The sequence below is a fragment of the Corvus hawaiiensis genome, chromosome 3, assembly GCF_020740725.1.
Source record: "Corvus hawaiiensis isolate bCorHaw1 chromosome 3, bCorHaw1.pri.cur, whole genome shotgun sequence".
Taxonomy (NCBI): Eukaryota; Metazoa; Chordata; class Aves; order Passeriformes; family Corvidae; genus Corvus; species Corvus hawaiiensis.
In genome coordinates this window covers 67,826,306-67,843,713 of record NC_063215.1, presented here as the reverse complement: position 1 = coordinate 67,843,713, position 17,408 = coordinate 67,826,306, and the positions used below count along the sequence as shown (strand labels likewise).

General features: G+C 38.8%; 1 protein-coding gene across 3 annotated transcripts in view; it reads left to right on the top strand.

Annotated features, from left to right (window-relative positions):
- Window positions 1-16,167, top strand: part of EPM2A (EPM2A glucan phosphatase, laforin) — a 42,907-nt gene extending 26,740 nt beyond the window's left edge. For all 3 annotated transcript variants that reach the window (XM_048297737.1, XM_048297738.1, XM_048297739.1), the window contains exons 3-4: window positions 12,678-12,919; window positions 14,296-16,167. In XM_048297737.1, the coding sequence (XP_048153694.1) occupies window positions 12,678-12,919; window positions 14,296-14,576 (523 nt within the window). In that variant the 3' untranslated portion in view covers window positions 14,577-16,167. The remainder of the gene's footprint in view (window positions 1-12,677; window positions 12,920-14,295) is intronic.
- The last annotated feature ends 1,241 nt before the right edge of the window (window positions 16,168-17,408 follow it).

The following is a 17,408-nucleotide window of genomic DNA, read 5'->3' as shown; positions in this document are numbered from 1 at the left end:
CCTCTCCCCTCCCATCTATCAGCTGTGGGTTAGCAGCAAGACTCTCCATGACTCCGTCATTTATTCCAGGGGCTGGATGCCGGGCAGTAGTACATGTGGGTGGGTGTTGGTGGGCTTCTAGAGCCTTTTCTTTTTTAATTATTGTTTTTTAGTTTAACTAACTTCTCCAGGACTGCCGTTTAAAAACTCTCCAGAACGGTTATATCCAGTGCCTTTATTTTCTCATGGTGATGATCTGATAAGGAGGATATGCAGCTTCCCTAATAAAATAATTTCTCTAATGTTCCTTCTTTCTGTGGTCCAGCTGCCAGCCATGTGCAGACCAGTCCTAAAGAGTGTTAAATATTGCTTTCACTGCAGAAGAATTTCTCAGCTTCCTTGTAATAATGAGTTGCTTCAATCTGGTGAGATAAAAAGAGGAAAAAGCTTCTCAAATATATCTGTAGTCTTGGTAATAAGGCTGTCCAGTATGTTTAACAAATTTACAAAGTCAAGCTTCAGCTGATAATGTAAACTCATTTAAACAAACTTTAGTAACTGTAGATCACTTTAATATATTTGTTCAAATGCTTGGAATTTTGATTTCCAAGCAGATGTGATGATACTGCTAGGAAAAGAAAGAAATCGGAAAGAAAAAAAAAGACATTTTTAAAAAAACAGAGAACCCCTGGTAATTCTTGTCAATCTTTGAGCTCCAATAAAAACTGCAGCACTGATTGTTCATAAATTTAACTCTCATGATTTTTTCCCCTTTTGTCATCCAAGACTTTTTCAAGAGATTCCACTATACTTTGTAGTTTTGAATTAAAAAGACATACATAGGTTCTTCTGGGACCTCTCAGTAGCTCCATTACCATCCCAGCCTCAACCTTTGTTGTTGGCTACTCATCCACCATGGTTATTAATCTTATGTTTAGAATCTAGTAACCAGGTACGTTAGCTAAAATGAAGTTTTCTGACAGTTTTGTTATGGTAGCACTATACAGCTGTCGTTCCTTTGATTTGACTTTGCTGTGAGAACACCTTATTTTAAATATTTATGTAGCTGACTGTGGTGAGGCATTAATTCCATTTTTCTCCATATTTTTAAGATGTTGTCCCCCAGCCTGTGCTTCTCTAGTATGTATCTGTCCCTCTTTAAAATTCAAATAAATGAACTGTTATGGTTTTAGAAATCCTGGATAAATTGGAATGAACATGGATACAGAGCTCATCAAGGCTGTTTTCAGATGGTACCACAAGGGATGAATGTGCATCTTCCTCTGACTGTTGGAGTTCTGAGAGATTCCATTAGTTTGTACATGTGCTTATGGTGCCCTGTGGATCCCAAGGCCACCTAGCAATAATCTGTGCTTTGCAATTATGTAATTTTCATGAATACATACTTGTTTCTGAAGCTTTGAAATGTATTTCCATTGGATCTGAAATGCTACATTTTCAAAAGTGGATTTATTTTTTACTGTTTTTGCAGTCTAGGTTCCTAAGCAGCTGGTAATAGGTAAACTCTGAAAGAAGACAAAATATATTTTTGCCAGTGATTCCCAAATCTTCTCGGTCACTAACTTAGAGTTCATTTGTAGCAGTTTAAGTGAATTTTGTTGAGATGCTTTAACTTACAGGTGCCAGCAGTGGCATCATTCCCATTGCTAAGCATTAATGTTAGAAATTCTCATTCCTAATGCCAAGAGATTCATGGCTTATTGCAATCTGGCTGAGTTTAGCAGCCTGTTGTTCTTGTGTTTCCGGGTATTTGTTCTAATTCAAAACAAATGGGAATGTTGGCAGTCTAACAGAGACATATGTAGGAAGTAACCATTGGCAACCGCGGTTGCATGAGACAAGATTCTATAATTGGAGCATTTAGGCATTAATACTCACGAGCCAATGGAGGAGTCCTTTCCAGGTTGTTCAGTACAAGCCTTGGAACCTGATTCTCTTCTCAGGCTGTATTTTTGTAATTGGCATACTGTCTGCTTTCAGAGAATGTTTATAAAATGAAGGTACAAGAGGAGTCATTTCTTACAAAGGCAAACCTTGCTTTCTGCTGTATACAGTGTGCTCCTTAGGCATCAGGTGAAACCTTGTGTATGAGTTTGGAAATAAATTCTGGCTAAGTCCTGTAAGTCTGGATCTGGACACCGTGTCCCACAAGGCATTGGTGTGCTTGTGAATAATTTCTTTCTTCACAGTAGAAATATGTAGAGAAATATGACATAAAATATTTCACTTTGAATACAGGGAGGATAAAATTTAATCTTCCACATTTTAGTTTTGGCTATGTACATAAAGTCTTGTGTGACCATGTTATTTTAGATCATATCTAGAGTAGAGACAAAATAGATTATAAAAATTTATAAGAGATAAATTAATTGGCTTTAAGCTTCTTAATGGAATGAAGTGAAAAAGAGGGGAGAAGAGTTTATGTTGTGCGTCTTTTCATTGTATAGATTTGAATGTACCGCAAGGTTGATAACAGCAATTCCACTGAACTTACTGGAGTATGTGAGCTTAGTTTAGAGACAAAATTAGATAAATTTGATCTATTATTTTGTCTGGAGAACAAACATGCAGTGAATGAGTGCATTTTCCATGGGATGTATAGCTTTTATGCCACTGGAGTTGAAGCAAGATAAATTGGCTTGAAAGGAGCTCTGTGCTACCATAGTTTGACTACTTCTGGTGCCTGGGATAGACAGCATAGTTTAATGAAGACTAAGAAAGAGTATCTATTAATATTTGTAAAAGACATTCGGGAATTGGTACAAAGGGAGAAGAAGAAATATTGAAATTGAACCTGTTTTAAGATCAAATGGATATTAATTGCTTCTCAATGAATTTGGAGTGTAAATTAGAACAAGGTTTCTGTCATCAAAGGAATGATGTCTGAATTCCAGCATGACCTTTCAAATAGGGCAGGAAGGACAAGGAACCTAAATTATTTCAAGATGGAGCTTGATAAATGGATATAGGTAGTGATTCCAGAAATTGAAATTAAAGTTTATGATTATAGTATCATAGATCATAGGCTCAAAGAGACCTCAGAAAGTATTCAGTCCATTTCCTTGCCCCAACTTAATCTCAATTACATTTGAATCATTTCAGGTTTATCCAGCCTGATCTAAAATATGATCTCATCTTAGTGATGAGGCTCTATAGGCCTGTTACTCTTCCGTTCAATTACCTCACTATTCCAACCATTAAAAAGCTTTACTAACCTCAATTTAAGTCTTCCTAGTGCAATTTAAGTTAATTTCTTCTTGTTCTCTTCACAGAAGACTTGGAGAACAAATTAGTATCCTGCCTCTCTATAGCCCTTTCATATATGCTTGGAAACTCCTTTTTTCCCAGAATCGCAGAGTGGTTGACTTTGGAATATTTCAGTTTGTTCATTCTGATATTAGGCCTTGGATCTTTCACTCTTTTCTCTGAAAACTTGTCTTCTAGAACTCTGATTATTCTGGCACTCTCTGCTGGGCTTTCCAGGTGTTTCTCTTCCTTTGTTCTATTTCTCACAATAGAAGGATTATTTTGTGACTTTCAAGCATAGTGCTACGGCTTAGCCAAGTATTATTGTCATTTTTGCAGTGTGGAATGTGGTTTACTTCCCAGTTGTCTAGGTGTTTTCATCAAGTAAGTTCCCTGCTGTGGCAGGGTATAGGATGTTAGGAATGTGCTCAATCTCTGCATCTGTCCTTGTGAAATGTTTTTTGTGAGTTTCTTCTAATAAAGCTCTTACGCTCCTTCTAAGGGAATGTTTGGGATTGCTATGGAAGGGGAAAATGGGCCATAAAGAGAAAATTTTGTGGATCTGTCTAGACTGAACTATTATGTGACTGACTATTTCTTCTCACGTGGATCTTTTTATCCTGTATCCCTGGTAAATTCAAAGCTGTGCTGTGCTTAGGCATTAGGATGGTTGCTCAGTGCCTCATAACCTGAAGAGTGTTCCATGGCGCCTGCTGAAAGAGCAGTTTGGTGGATAAAGTGAGGACGATCAAGCCCTTTTGTACCATCAAGCTGCTGCTATGGAAGTCTTTTCCTGAGACAGCAGAACCTGAGGGCAGTGTACCACTGGAACTACTTTGTAGCTGAATGTCTGGGTAATACTGTATTTCAGTTACAGGTTTGATATTATACCTGCTTTACTTGTAGCACATTGTCAGCTTGAGGTCAAACCTTAATGGCTTATTTGCTTATGGCAATCAGCAAACGAGGTAGTTTTATGCCACAGAGTTGTGAACATGGACTAAATAAGATACTATTAAGCATAAGACTTAGAATTCAGGGGCTTGAGAAACTTTGCATATTGCTCAGCTGATAAAGTGTTGTTCTAAAGTGATAAAAGCAGGTGTTTCTTTTTACATTCCAAGTCTGCTCCCATGTGAGAGGCTAGATAAGTAGTTCAAATTACATCTAAGAAGAAAATTTGCCAGACTTGAATTGCTTTTCATCAGAGTGCCAAATAAGAAGAAGTAAAAAAACACCTTGAAACTACATTGTAGTCTGCTTAATTCTCCTTGTTTAAAGCCCTGAGGTAGAATTCTTAACTTCAAAATAAACAGCACTCTTTCAGTGGTAAAGCAGAGCAAATTCATAAGCAATGGCTTGTGCTCCTTCTACGTTTGACATTTAGGTAAGAGCAATTTTTTGTTCAAGAGTATAAATAGTTTCTACAAGGCCTGCAGCTGTGTTGTTTCAGTAGGATATAGTTTTATCATTAATCAGTGCTTTTCTTTGATGGCTTCTGCTAAGGTTATGGCCATTTACTCCATCTTTCTTGATAAGAGTGATCTTATTAAGCCCGATTATTCTATCTTGGAGTTAGACCATGGCATCACCAAACCTTGCTCTCCTGCTCTGGCTACTACTGCTTGACTCTGTGCTGGGAAATCGAGTGCATCCAACTGTTCCCAGTCAGTCCTGCTTAAGTCAGGTCTCTTATCATGAAGGGTCCATCAGTTTGTCTTCTGCAAGGAGACTTTATCAGTAAGTCAATAGGAGAAGGGATTAAGACCACAGCCATTACCCTTGTGCTCTATGCAATATGCAATGAAATGTCAGTGTCATACCCCTCAATTCTACCTTATTATTTCATTGGTAAGGGGGCATTTTGCTGAGAGATTCTTCTGTCCTTTGTTTAAGCAGACTATAGTGAAACCGGAATTCTTGTACAAGACCAAACCAGGGACTCCTCTGTTTTGATATCTGCCTATGTTGTCTGTATTTTGGAAGAAGACACAAGACTAAAAAAATTATTTTAAAATGTTGCCATTTATCTCATATCTTGGTAGTTGCTTTATAGGTGAAACAATATGGAATTTGATATTCTTTACCTCTTTTATGTAGATAAAGCCAGTTGATTTGCCCATTCCATAAATTTTATCTTTAAGCAGGGGTCCAATTCCCTCTTAAGAACATTAAATTCTTCATCTGCTCTAATATGAAAGTATTTTCACAAGAAATATCTGGAATCTTCTGTGTTTTGAATGTTTTCATTTTTCTGTATCTTTCTTGTTACAATAAAATATTAGTAGAAAGTTCAAAGTTTGAGTGCATAGAATAGGATCAGTGATTTTTAGACCATTACTATAAATTTTCTGTTACTTTCAGTTCACTTCTTGGTACAGGCTCAAATTACCACTTTGACCTCTTTAAAAAGCAATGTTTTCACCAAGTATCACTACAAGCAGGTACTGTTTCCCTTTCTATTTGTATATAGTTATCTTAAAACACAGTGATGTGCATGTGAGATGATTTATTCCAAGACATATTGCTGAGGTGCATTCATTAGCTGTGAATCTCATCTGCTCCTTTGCTGCATTTAATTCGACACCACTGGCAATTGAAACTAATAATTCTGGTTTGGACAAACTTCTGTCTCTCCTTGAGTAGGTTCATCTGTTTGGAAAGATCTTAACTTGAAAGAAGAATTCCATGTTGAATGTAGGTCAGCAATGACATGCTGTAGAAGGACTGCCAGGGAACTATAAAGAGGGATAAAGCCTTTGAAGCACAAGAAGTAAGTAATCTTTGGTTCTTCTCAGAAATGTACTCTTTTCAGTACTGGGCATAACATATTCAAAAAGAGAGGGAGTCCAAAGGCAAACAAGAATGATCAGAGGCTTTGAATATGTGACAAGTGTGTGTGTATGTGTGAAGAATGCAAAGCTGTGTTGGATGGTGTTAGTAACTTAGAGATAAGTAAAAGGATTCTACAGAATGGAAGGATATAATCTGTTCTTTGTGTCCATTGTGGAGACAAGAAGGTGTCTCTATGACCTGGGACTGCACTATTCATATTGGACAATAGAAATTTTTTTCTGAGGCGAGGATAGTAATCAGTGTGTTTTCTACATATCAAAGAATATTTGAACATGCTCAGATCTTCTACTGGAGAACAGAATTTGGTCATTTGAAAATCCTTCTCAGTTTGTGAATGCATTTCAGGGCATTAGACAACACTCTAAGTAATGTTTCTAGATTGCTCTGACGAAAGTACAGGAACCTCATCTGATTTCTAGCAAGCGCTCACTGTCACAGGTTCAGAGAAAAGAACAAGGAAGGCCTGGAAGAGAGGTTTCTAATTTGGTACTTGTCTCGGTCTTTGAGACAAAACTTCAGGAGGAAACACTCCGGAATGAGTGTTCCTCCCCTTCTTCTCCATCAATGAGACAAATGGGTCACAAGGAGTGAAAGTGGGAAAAAGAAACCAAACTGTTTATTAACACACGAACAAAACGGGGTAGGACAGGATTAAAAAACCCCTCAAAATACAACAAATTCCCGAAGAGGGAACAGACACACGGGCTCAGACCAGCTGGGGCCACCCCACAGGCTCCCCGGACCAGCGAGGAGGGAAGGGAGGCAGTGAGGCAAGGGGAAGGAAAAGGAAAAAAGAACAAGCTAAAAAGCCAAGAGAACCTTTTCCCAGCTAGCTGGAACCCAAAGGAAACCAAAAAGCAGCACAGCGCTCCCGGCGCGCTCCCTCCCGAGCCCTGCCCGGAGCCTGAAGCCCTTGGGCTGAACCGTTCAACCGCCCCCTCGGGCCCTGGCTCCGGCCCCGCCCCCGGGTCCATCCTAAAGGCACAGCGTCCTTGGGCAATGAGCGGTGGGTAAGGAATAAAGCAGCTTCATTATGTCACCCCAGGACAGTACGTCAGGGAAAGCACACATAGACCTCAGAATAAGCTGCTATATGTTGTTAGAAGGATGCCGCTAGCAAAAGAAGGAGTACATGCAGGATGATACTTCTGGGTCATCATAATCCAGTGGTATCACCATTTAAAGTGATGTGCCTTGTCTCAAGGCAGAGAATACAGAAAAGATGAAAGAACATCTCAGCTATAGCTGGTAGGATTTCCTATATTCTCATTTTTGCCCAAAGCAATACTTCTGGAAATCTCTTTTTTTTTGTGTCAAATGAGACAGGGAACAGACATCTGATCTTTGAACTAGTTTAAATTTGGCTGAAAGTTGAAAGTTTCTATGAAGCTTTTGGTTCAGACAGATCACAATTTTCCATTAAAAATCCACCTTATAAAAAAATTCTGAATGAGTTCCTACTTCAGTGCCATCAGGGGAGGAAATAGGAATGCAGTGTAATTTGAAACAGTCTCTAGTAGTTCAAGTGCTGCAAAAATCATCTGTAACTGAGTTGTACTTCAGGCCTATATTCCCTCTGGGTTGCTAGCTTGTAGTGGCACCAGGGTAAGAGCACTACATTGGTACAAAAAACCACTCTGTATGCCCAGAAGCAACACAAAATGCTGGGGGTAAATTGACTGAATTATATATGTTGCTCTTCTGGGAATGCAGAATAAGTTTTGCTGCAAGTTCTATGTAGCTGTGATTGCATGCTATACCTTAAGGAAATAAGAGTCTTGAGGGAGGACAGAGTCAGTTTAATCATTATTTTGTTTGTTGTTTCAGCTAAATTGCTCTGTTCTGTTATATATTAGGACTCATCCCCCTGTCATCAGATGCTTAACGGGATCTAAGAAAGTCTGGTGTAGACAAGTGAAATGCAAGCTTTAACATAGGCTACACCTTGACCTGGCACTGAGGGATGAATCAATCCATCACTTTTCATTTAAAATAATAGACTGGACCTTGGTCAAAAATATTAGTGGTACAAACAAATGGTATCATTGATAGATCACTCTGTTGCCAATAACCAATGACAAATACCCTACTATTTTTCCTTAGCTTGGCAAAGTCCTCTCTTTTGATTAAAGCTGGAAACTAGCAGGATAGAAGGACATCTAAAATACTGTACCTGATAGATACTCTGATGAAATGTGTCCCTAAAGTGCCGAATCCTATCCTTTTCCATAAGAACTGTGACTCTTTAGAGGGTTGATTGACTTTAAGGTAGATTCTAAGATGCCTCCTCCTAGCACACTGATGATTGCTCAGATCTGGAAGCAGTACCTGAGTCATCCCAGCTTACAACTCAGCATTTTAAGGAAATTTGAATTTAGCATCTGTCTCAAAGCATTATTAACAAAAGCAAGACAGGAGCTGCTGAAGAAGCAGAGTAGACACTGGTGTCATGGAGGAAGAGCTGACTGCCTGATGCAGTAACCTGGTGTCTTCCCCTAGGTCAGGTCACCCTCCCTGGGAATCAGACTGTACTAGGATTGAAAGGTACAGTGTGTCATGCTTTGTGAACCAGCCTGAAAATTAGTCTGCACCATTAGAAAAAAGTTTTACAATGCTAATTTTTCATTGCCTCAGACTCATCTTCTCCTTAGGGATGGGAAGACCATTTGCATATGCATTGATTAAATGGAATGCGTTTATTATTTTGGATGCATTCACACTGAATTGTTATATTTTAATCCAGGCTGTGCAGGGTTCTGGGGCTGAAGCCAGCAAATAGAATATATGTCTAGATCATTAAAAATAATTTAAGTGTGCTGGGAAAGAAATGTACAAGTGATTGCAGGTGTTCTGTATTTATTCTGTGGTAATGATAAATAATGGTTGGTTTTCTCAGTTTATAAGTCAAAAGGCAGGTTTTAAATATGTCAGCCTTCAGTCTGGGCTCTGTAAAGTAAATTGAGTAACATTTGTCTAACATTTAGTCCTTGTTGCCACAAACTCAAGCTTCTCACATTAATTCATCCGTTTGACCCCTGGAAGTCCCCTTAATGTATCCATATTACTAGTGGAGAACTGAAGCGTAGGCCAGGCTGAAAGTAGTTGACAGAAAGTACCTATAAAGAAAGGGGTTGCAGACAATCAGCACGTCTTAATCTCAGAGTATTGCTGAATATTGTTGACGTTCAAATCACTCTAGGTGGTTTCTTCATTTATAAACTGTCTCTGACTGAATTGACCATGTCTTCTGGAGCCAGACATATTTTACTATCCTTAATGCAGAGAATTAAGATGTACAATGACAAAGTGCCATTTTTATATTAAAGCAGAATTCCAAGTAGAATTTTGCTAAAACACCATCCTGTTTTGATATTTGGGGAACATCAAAGGGGTTAATGGCTGAAAAGATTAAAGGTCTATTGATCACTAATAATTTCTAATGTTTTTTGAACTTAGGGATCATATAATCTGCTGCTGGAATACAACCACATGTGAGCTGGAAAGCAGTGGCTATCAGAGAGCTCAGAGCACTATAACATGACAGTTTAGAGGGGAAGGTAAAAGAGTTCTCTTTCCCATGTCAAATAGTCTTGTGGCTTAAGTCTAACTACCTACTGAAGTACAGTGGCAACTTAAGAAAGGCCACATTGGAAAGGAAATCTAAGTTATATTATTAAGAAAAGAGATGTAAAAATGAATTTACCACATTCCTGCTTGGTTCAATGTGTATGTTTTCCTGGTCCTCAGCATAAGGAAACCCTCAGTAGGGCTATCAAAAAAATCAATATATAAAATATAGCTGCTAAACTCTCCATTAGTCTCTGTACTTGCACATGTACAAACCCCTTTTATTCCTTCCTTCTGATGTCAGAAAAAGGTGAGGTATGAATTAGATAAATAGAAATATAGGTACTATGCAGTAGGATTATCCTAGAACTATTACATAAATTGGCTGATAGGACAGCTCTGAGTACTGTTTTCTGTGTGATAAAAGGGTGGTTAAGCCTTGTCCAGCAAGACCATTAATTACAGTTATTTGCAAGTGGATAGATAAGGGGCTTGGAGACCAAGGTCAAGGCTACATCTTGATCCTCTCAAAGGCTAAACTTTAGGACCTGATCATAAAATTAGTTCACAAGAGTTGCTGCCTGTCCTAAATACATTTTTTAGGTCATTCTCTGAATGCTTCCACTAGTTTGGGTAATTACAGGGAAAGACAGTGGTAAAAACTTGGTAAACTCTTCAGATTGTTCAGTAAATGCAATTAGCGTTGTGCAATATAGGGGGTCTTGTCATGTACAAGACGTGTTAGTCTACAAGAATGAAATAAACAAATGGTCTGTATCGCAGGGGCTTGCAGATAATAGCACAGCTGTGATGTCTTCCCATTAAAAAATCATTGGGGGAAAAAGTTATAAAGCATTGGTTTATCAGTAAGCAAGAGTACTACCCAGAATTTTATTTCTCTCAGGAATGCTTTAGTCACTGTTAATTCGATCAAATCCTAGAAAACACACTTCTTTTCTCACATCAAGGTAATTCAGTGCATTAGATGTTTCACAGAGTATCAAGTGAATTACATATGTATGAGTCTTCAGGAAAGCCTTTGAAGGAAGGGTACTAATGTTCTTGTTCTTGAAATAATATCCTCTTAATTTGACAAGGTATTAGTGAAGTTGCCATTTTTCTTTCCTAGGAATGGAGTTTTGTGGGCATTGCTCATCTCCAGCCATTTGTCAGCATCTGCTAGGGCACTCTAACTCACATTTGCCACCTTGAAATGCTCTAATCATTGTGGCAGATTCCTGTGGTAGAATCCTGACAGCGGTCACTCGTTCAGGTTGGGATGGGGGTTGCTGTGGGGCTGGCACATGGGAAGGGAGCCGGTGAAGCAGTTGTTGCAGTGGACCTTCACGCATCCCTCAGATCAGTGAGAATGCTTGAGCTGGTTGTGTCGCATTTTGGGCAATTCTTGAACATGTATGTGAAACAACAACTAAGTCAAATCTTTTCAAGTGGTCTCACTTGGAAGATGGTTGAAATGGTTATTTGCTGTGTAATATATTTGTTTAAATTGGTCTCAGTTACCATATATTGAGATGAAGGGTGTTGTCCCACTGGAACAGGGGTTGTTAAGGCCAAAGACTGTGTCTTTGTGGCTGGTATGCAACTCACCATGGATGCAGCTGATAAACGGGAAACAATAATAATTAATGCTTCCTGGATCTGAATTTTTCTTTTTGATAATATTTCAGTACTAATATAGCAGGATTTAATAATTACAGTCAATTACAGGTCTTAATTAAATGCCAGTAAGCACTTACTACTGTGATAGTGAAATGGAAATGGCTACCTGATAATTTAGGAGTGGTTTATAGGCTCCTGAAAAAACATAAAACTTTCCTTATTTGTTACTGAGGTTAAAATTGGGAAAGATCGTAAGACAGGCATGGCAGACATTTTATTTTTGAGGATCTTGCTTTTGCTATAGATTTGCATTTAATAGTGTTTGCTAAATTTTCAGTTAATAGTGTTACAGATTTGTTGCTGTTAATGTTTGCAAAGTTGTTAAATGTTACATGCAGGGATATTTTGTGTAGTTTGTGGATTGCACCTTCAAAATCGAAGTTTATGGAAGCAAAAAAAAAAAGAAAGTAGATCACTAATAATTTGACCATCTAGATAATTCATTGTGGATACCACCAATTTAATTGCATGTGCATATTAAAACTCCGCATTTGAAAACAATCTTCTTAATATCCAGTTTATAATGTCAAAATCTGTTGAAGTATACAATAGTTTCATGATAATTAGCAATGGGAAAACCATAGAAGTCTTGAAGTTTGATTTAGATAAGCAACCTTATTTCTGGTACTTACACATCCTACATAAACCTCTTGTTTTCCTGAAAAATTTCTGACCCTTCAAGCCTTGAGGATAGCTAGACATATATTGTAATTCTGTATTTGATTCCCACTAGACTCCAAGAGATCAGAGGAAAATTAGAAGAAAATTACTCATTAATTTTTAAGTTTCATCACAGAAGGATAGATCAAATTGGTTTTTTTTTCCCTACTTCCCTCATTACGGTGGTAGCTAAAGAGTTGGAAGAGTTCTTTATGTTTGACCTATTACTAAAGTAATTCAGATCTTGATCATGTGAATTCTTTCTTTTTTTTTTTTTTTTTTTTGGTCTGTGTGCAAATTGCATGGATCTTCAGGGATTTCTTTTTTAATCTATGATATTAGTAAGCTTCTACTGCAAGCTTAGTGATGAATGATGCCTTGGAGACCTGTGCTATCACTATGCTCTGAATTTTTTTCTCAGTTCATCTGGCTCTTTGTGGTAGGCTAGGAACTTGATCCACAGCATCAGACATCACCAACTCAACTGTAACAAAATAAGAACCTGTAATGAAACCAGAAGTTTCTTACTGCCTGACATGAAAAGACTGTGCTTAGCAGTGTTTGTGTGATGATGTCGAGCAGGTTTGGAACTGGAACACCGATGTACTTGGCAGTTTCCTTGTTAAGATACTGTAATCAATCCCACTGCAGTGTTTTCTCCATGCTAGGATTCTGCCAAACATCTGGCTGGGAAGTTGCCCTCGGCAGCTGGAGCATGTGACCATCAAGCTGAAGCATGAGCTGGGTGTTACAGCTGTGATGAACTTCCAGACTGAATCTGACATTGTTCAAAATTCCTGGGGCTGCAACCGCTACCCAGAACCCATGAGCCCCGAAATCCTAATGAAACTGTATAAGGAAGAAGGCCTTGCCTATGTCTGGCTGCCAACTGCAGACATGAGTACTGAAGGTAATGCTCATGTCACTCTTGCAGTAAATTATAGCAAACACTTGGAGTTACTAATCTGTCACTTTCATGACAGTTTGGGGGGGGGGTGGTTTCTGTGTACATTTTGCATTAAAATATAGCCAGCATACAAGGCATGATTTCTTTGTGTGCTGTCTTTAACAAATTACTCATATTTTCTTGTAGGCAGAGAGGCCATCTGAATTACTTTGTGTCTGGCAGTATTATGTGTGTCTGAGTTTAAAGCCATCTGACGTCAGTAACTGCTTGCCTGTTTTTGCTTTCAGCTTGAATTCAGCCTATATAAATATGCTGTGTAGGTGGAAGACTGCAAGTTTGCACAGCAGGGCAGCTTGCCACCCTAGCAAATTAAAAATGGAGCAACAGTGTTGTGTGTCTGCTGTTCCCTTCCCAACAAATACTTCAACTGTAGTATCCCAGTCTGATGAAACTCCATAGAGACATTTATATAATAATTTGCAATTAATTTAAAATACTCATAGCACCTGATCCGTAACATCAATTACTAGTACTTTTAAGTCCTTGGTTGGAATGCTCAGTTCAAAGTCTTGTTTCCAACCAGAAGGTTAGAAAGTGAGTGTGTTTTCAAGAGAGCAGCCTGCCAGCAGAAGAGAGTGCTTTCAACTCAGTTAAATACTGCTGCCCCAAATAGAGATCTGTCATATCAGCAATAGGACATCAGGGAAGACAGGAGACCTTAAAACAGGGATTTGAAAGGGTTTAATGTCAGTCCTCATATGTGCCATGAGGAGAATTTGGGCTCTGCTGTTTGCAGCTGTGGTTCCCAGGATAGCAGGAAGAAAAGTGTCAGAAAATACAGTATATTCATCCCTTTGGGAGTGAGAAAGGCTATTCTGTGTTGTTTAACTGTATTCTTAGTATACAATGAAATCATAGCAATTTTAAATTGTACAGTAAAATGTTCTTCTGCTCTCCCTCCCTCACTTTATGGCCTTCATTACAATGTTTTGGAAATCGGCAGTATGTAGGTACCTTCACAAAACTCTGGTATTAAAAAAAAAACATTTCATTTTTGGCCTGCTAACTTTAACGCTATGTAAGTTGTGCTGTTCTCTATAATGTGCTGCCTTGTCTCAGTTCCTTTGAAAATGAATATGCCACACACACCAGATGTTAATCAGAATATATATTTAGAGAAGCCTAGGGGCATTTTACAGTTTTGTGTGATCTACGTTGCAAGAAAACACCAAGATAGCCTAGAAGGTCATTTGAAAAAAGAAAAAAGTCATATATGTCAGGTTTGCCATTACATTTCACAGTTCATCAGGCTGTGCAGAATCTCAGCCATGAACTGACTTTGTCCAGTGCAAATGAACGTGTCTTGTTTTTAATCTTAGGAAGAATACAGATGTTGCCACAAGCTGTCTGCCTCCTGCACGGGCTACTGGAGAATGGACACACTGTCTATGTCCATTGCAATGCTGGTGTTGGCAGGTCTACAGCTGCTGTCAGTGGCTGGCTGAAGTACGTGATGGGATGGAGCCTGCGGAAAGTGCAGTACTTTTTGGTTTCCCGGAGACCAGCTGTCTACATAGACGAGGAAGCTCTGAATCGTGCTGAAGATGATTTCTACCAGAAATTTGGGCATCTTCGTTCCTCATACCAAATACAAGAGTAGAAAAGCAGAAGAGGAAAAGGAAGGTGAAGAAGAGGAATCTTTACATTTGAACCCCAAGAAATTTCTGTGACTCAGGCACCCACCTCACCTCTTCAGATTATGAGCTTCTTGTAAAACTGATGAGAATTTTGTTTAAAAAGTGCCTTTGAGTGGTTTTTATTTGCTTTCTTTAAGCTGATATGATTCATGTTTTCAAGCCTTTTGGTGCAATTATGAGACCTAGAAACTCTGCAAAGTGAAACAAGATTTTGTTTTAACTATTTGCCTATAGGAACTGAGGTTTTAGGGTAGACACTAAACAAGATGTGAGGTGAAATAGAGTGGGCAATATTTCAGTGACAAGAAAAAAATACAAAGATTGACTGGATTAAGGTTCAGGTTAGGATGGAGTAGATCATCATCAAAGCTGCTCAGTTATTTTAGGCAGATACTAGATTGTTGCAGTGTTTTGTAGTAATTCTGTAGACAAGTGGTGTTAATGAGAAAGACCAGAAGGAAACCAGTTCTTCAACTCAATGTTTAAAAACAAAAAGCTAATGTCTAATGCAGTGAACTAAAATTTGCTCTTCTAGTTAATGTTAGATATTATGAGTTCCAGCTATATCCTTCTGTGACATCGGGGTTATGCTGGGATGTGGCACGAAGAGAGGAAACAGCTCCAGCTGTGGCAGTCTTGCTCTGTTGTGGGGAAGGACCACTGTTTATTACATGATCCTAGGCTGTGAGTTCTTGGAGTTGAAGCTACATTTTGCTCCTCTGGTCCATGCAGTGCTGTACAGGGGGCTCCCTTAGGTGCCAAGTCAGTCTGAGCAGTAACCACTGGGGCAAGACAGGACCTATAGGAATTGTGTGATAAGTGTCTGTGCATGACTGGCATCTGGGCTGTTGACCTAGATCAGTGTCTTCAGTACAGCAAAAGCCTCTCCTTGTGCAAGCAGTGGGTGTATGTTAGGTTTAGCTGGTTGAAGCTAATGCTGGGCTGTGAAGTGAATGCTGGGCTGAATGAAGTGAATACCTTCCTCTATAGGAACAAAGAGCAACTCTGCAGAGGATAGTTTCTCAGGAGCTCAGCCTCAGTGTTAGCTTTGCGGATGATCCCTAATGTTTTCCACTGCTGCTTGGTCCCTTAGCTAAACTAAGCAGTGGCACCAACAGCTTCCAGTCCCACTCAGATAAAACCAATTTGCTGTAGGTTGAGTTCAAGAGAGAAGAGAGGATTAAGGATGCATAAACATTAAGAAACCTAATTTCTATAGGTTTATTCTTCAGTGAAATCTCTTTTTTTCCAGCCAATTTGTTCCTCTAAAGAAGCAGTCAGTGACAGATATATATCAATATATCAATATATATTGATTTTCTGAATACTTAATGGAGAAACTATTACATATGAACTGTTTACAGAGAATGTCCAAAATAATAAGTTTTATTTATCCTATACTTCAATCTTGAAAAGGAGAAATGTTTATTTAAGTTATTCTATGTGTGGTTTTGATCATGACTTTGTTTCTGATTTTTTGAAATAACACTGCCTGTTTAGAAAGTGGATGAGAAAAGTTCTCTGTTAAATAAAGACAAAATGACAATTCCAACAGCCCATTTTGCCATATGTCTTTGTCTCCCAATTTCACAAATAGCAGAAGGGGTCATGACTGATATTTCTATGCAGAAGTGGAACCAGCCACTGTAATGGTAACAGCCCGTGTCTTGTCTGCTGTGCTGTGTCAGTTTGACAGAAAAAAACCAGCACAGCAAAGGCGTGTGGATCATATGGCACCTCTGGTACCTTCAAAGACAAAAACAGGTGTTTCTTCTCCTAGCCCAGTGCAAAGAGCAGAGGCAGTGTGTGAGGGCTCCTCTCTGGCTGTTGGGCTCATGTGCAAGTGTGCAGAGCTACAGCTGCCTGCCCAGGAGTTACCTCATTTTGACTGAGTTTAAAGTAAAATTGGCGAGCTTTTGCTACCATGTTCTTCTCAAAATCAAGCGCTGAGAGAAGGAGAATGGCATAAGAAGTAGAGAGTACGACTTGCTTAAGTTTTACATTTCTGTTGAGATCTGTTTGAAACCCCAAGCTTAAAATGTGTTTCCAAGCATCACTGACAGCCTTTCCGTCAGATGCAACTTATAATAAATGTTGGGGCAAATAGCTATAGATTTGATTCTTGTTCCACAGGTAGCTCTATACATGTATGTGTTTTAGGGCTCTCAGGATTGAGCAGTGCATAACATGACACAAACAAGTAAGTATATGGCTAAGTACAGCCACTCTGTACCGGCTACTTCCTAATTATATTTTTATTGGCAATGGAAGCAAACTGATGTTTCATTTGTAGGGCAGGAATTCATACGGTACAGGAGTCACAGATTCAAGGGTGCCCTAGCAGGCTGTTAATTCATTGTTTACTGTCATTTCAGCAAGGGGTTGTTGATTCTTGCCACTTCAGTTTGCTGAACTGCTTGGGAGCACATATCACAGAGATTGCATTAGCTCCTGCATGGCACAAAAGCAACTTGCCAACATGACGTTAACAAAGAATGCAAAGAGATCCTGGGGGATCCTAGGGGCTTGCAATCCCCTTGAGCCTATTTGTAGCATCCGTTTTTTTCCTCATTGCTACCTTCCTGCCTTCATCATTGAAGGACACACTGTCAAGCAACATTCATTCAAAGCCTTTTCTGTGGAGTGCAACTAGGAAATCAAATGCTGAAGGGATCATTGCAAGAGACTACAGCAACAGAAAAATCAACTATATAAAAATACCCAATTTCTTCAAATGTATAATTACATATTAAATCTGCATCTAGAAATTATGTATTAGATTTCAAATTTGTAAT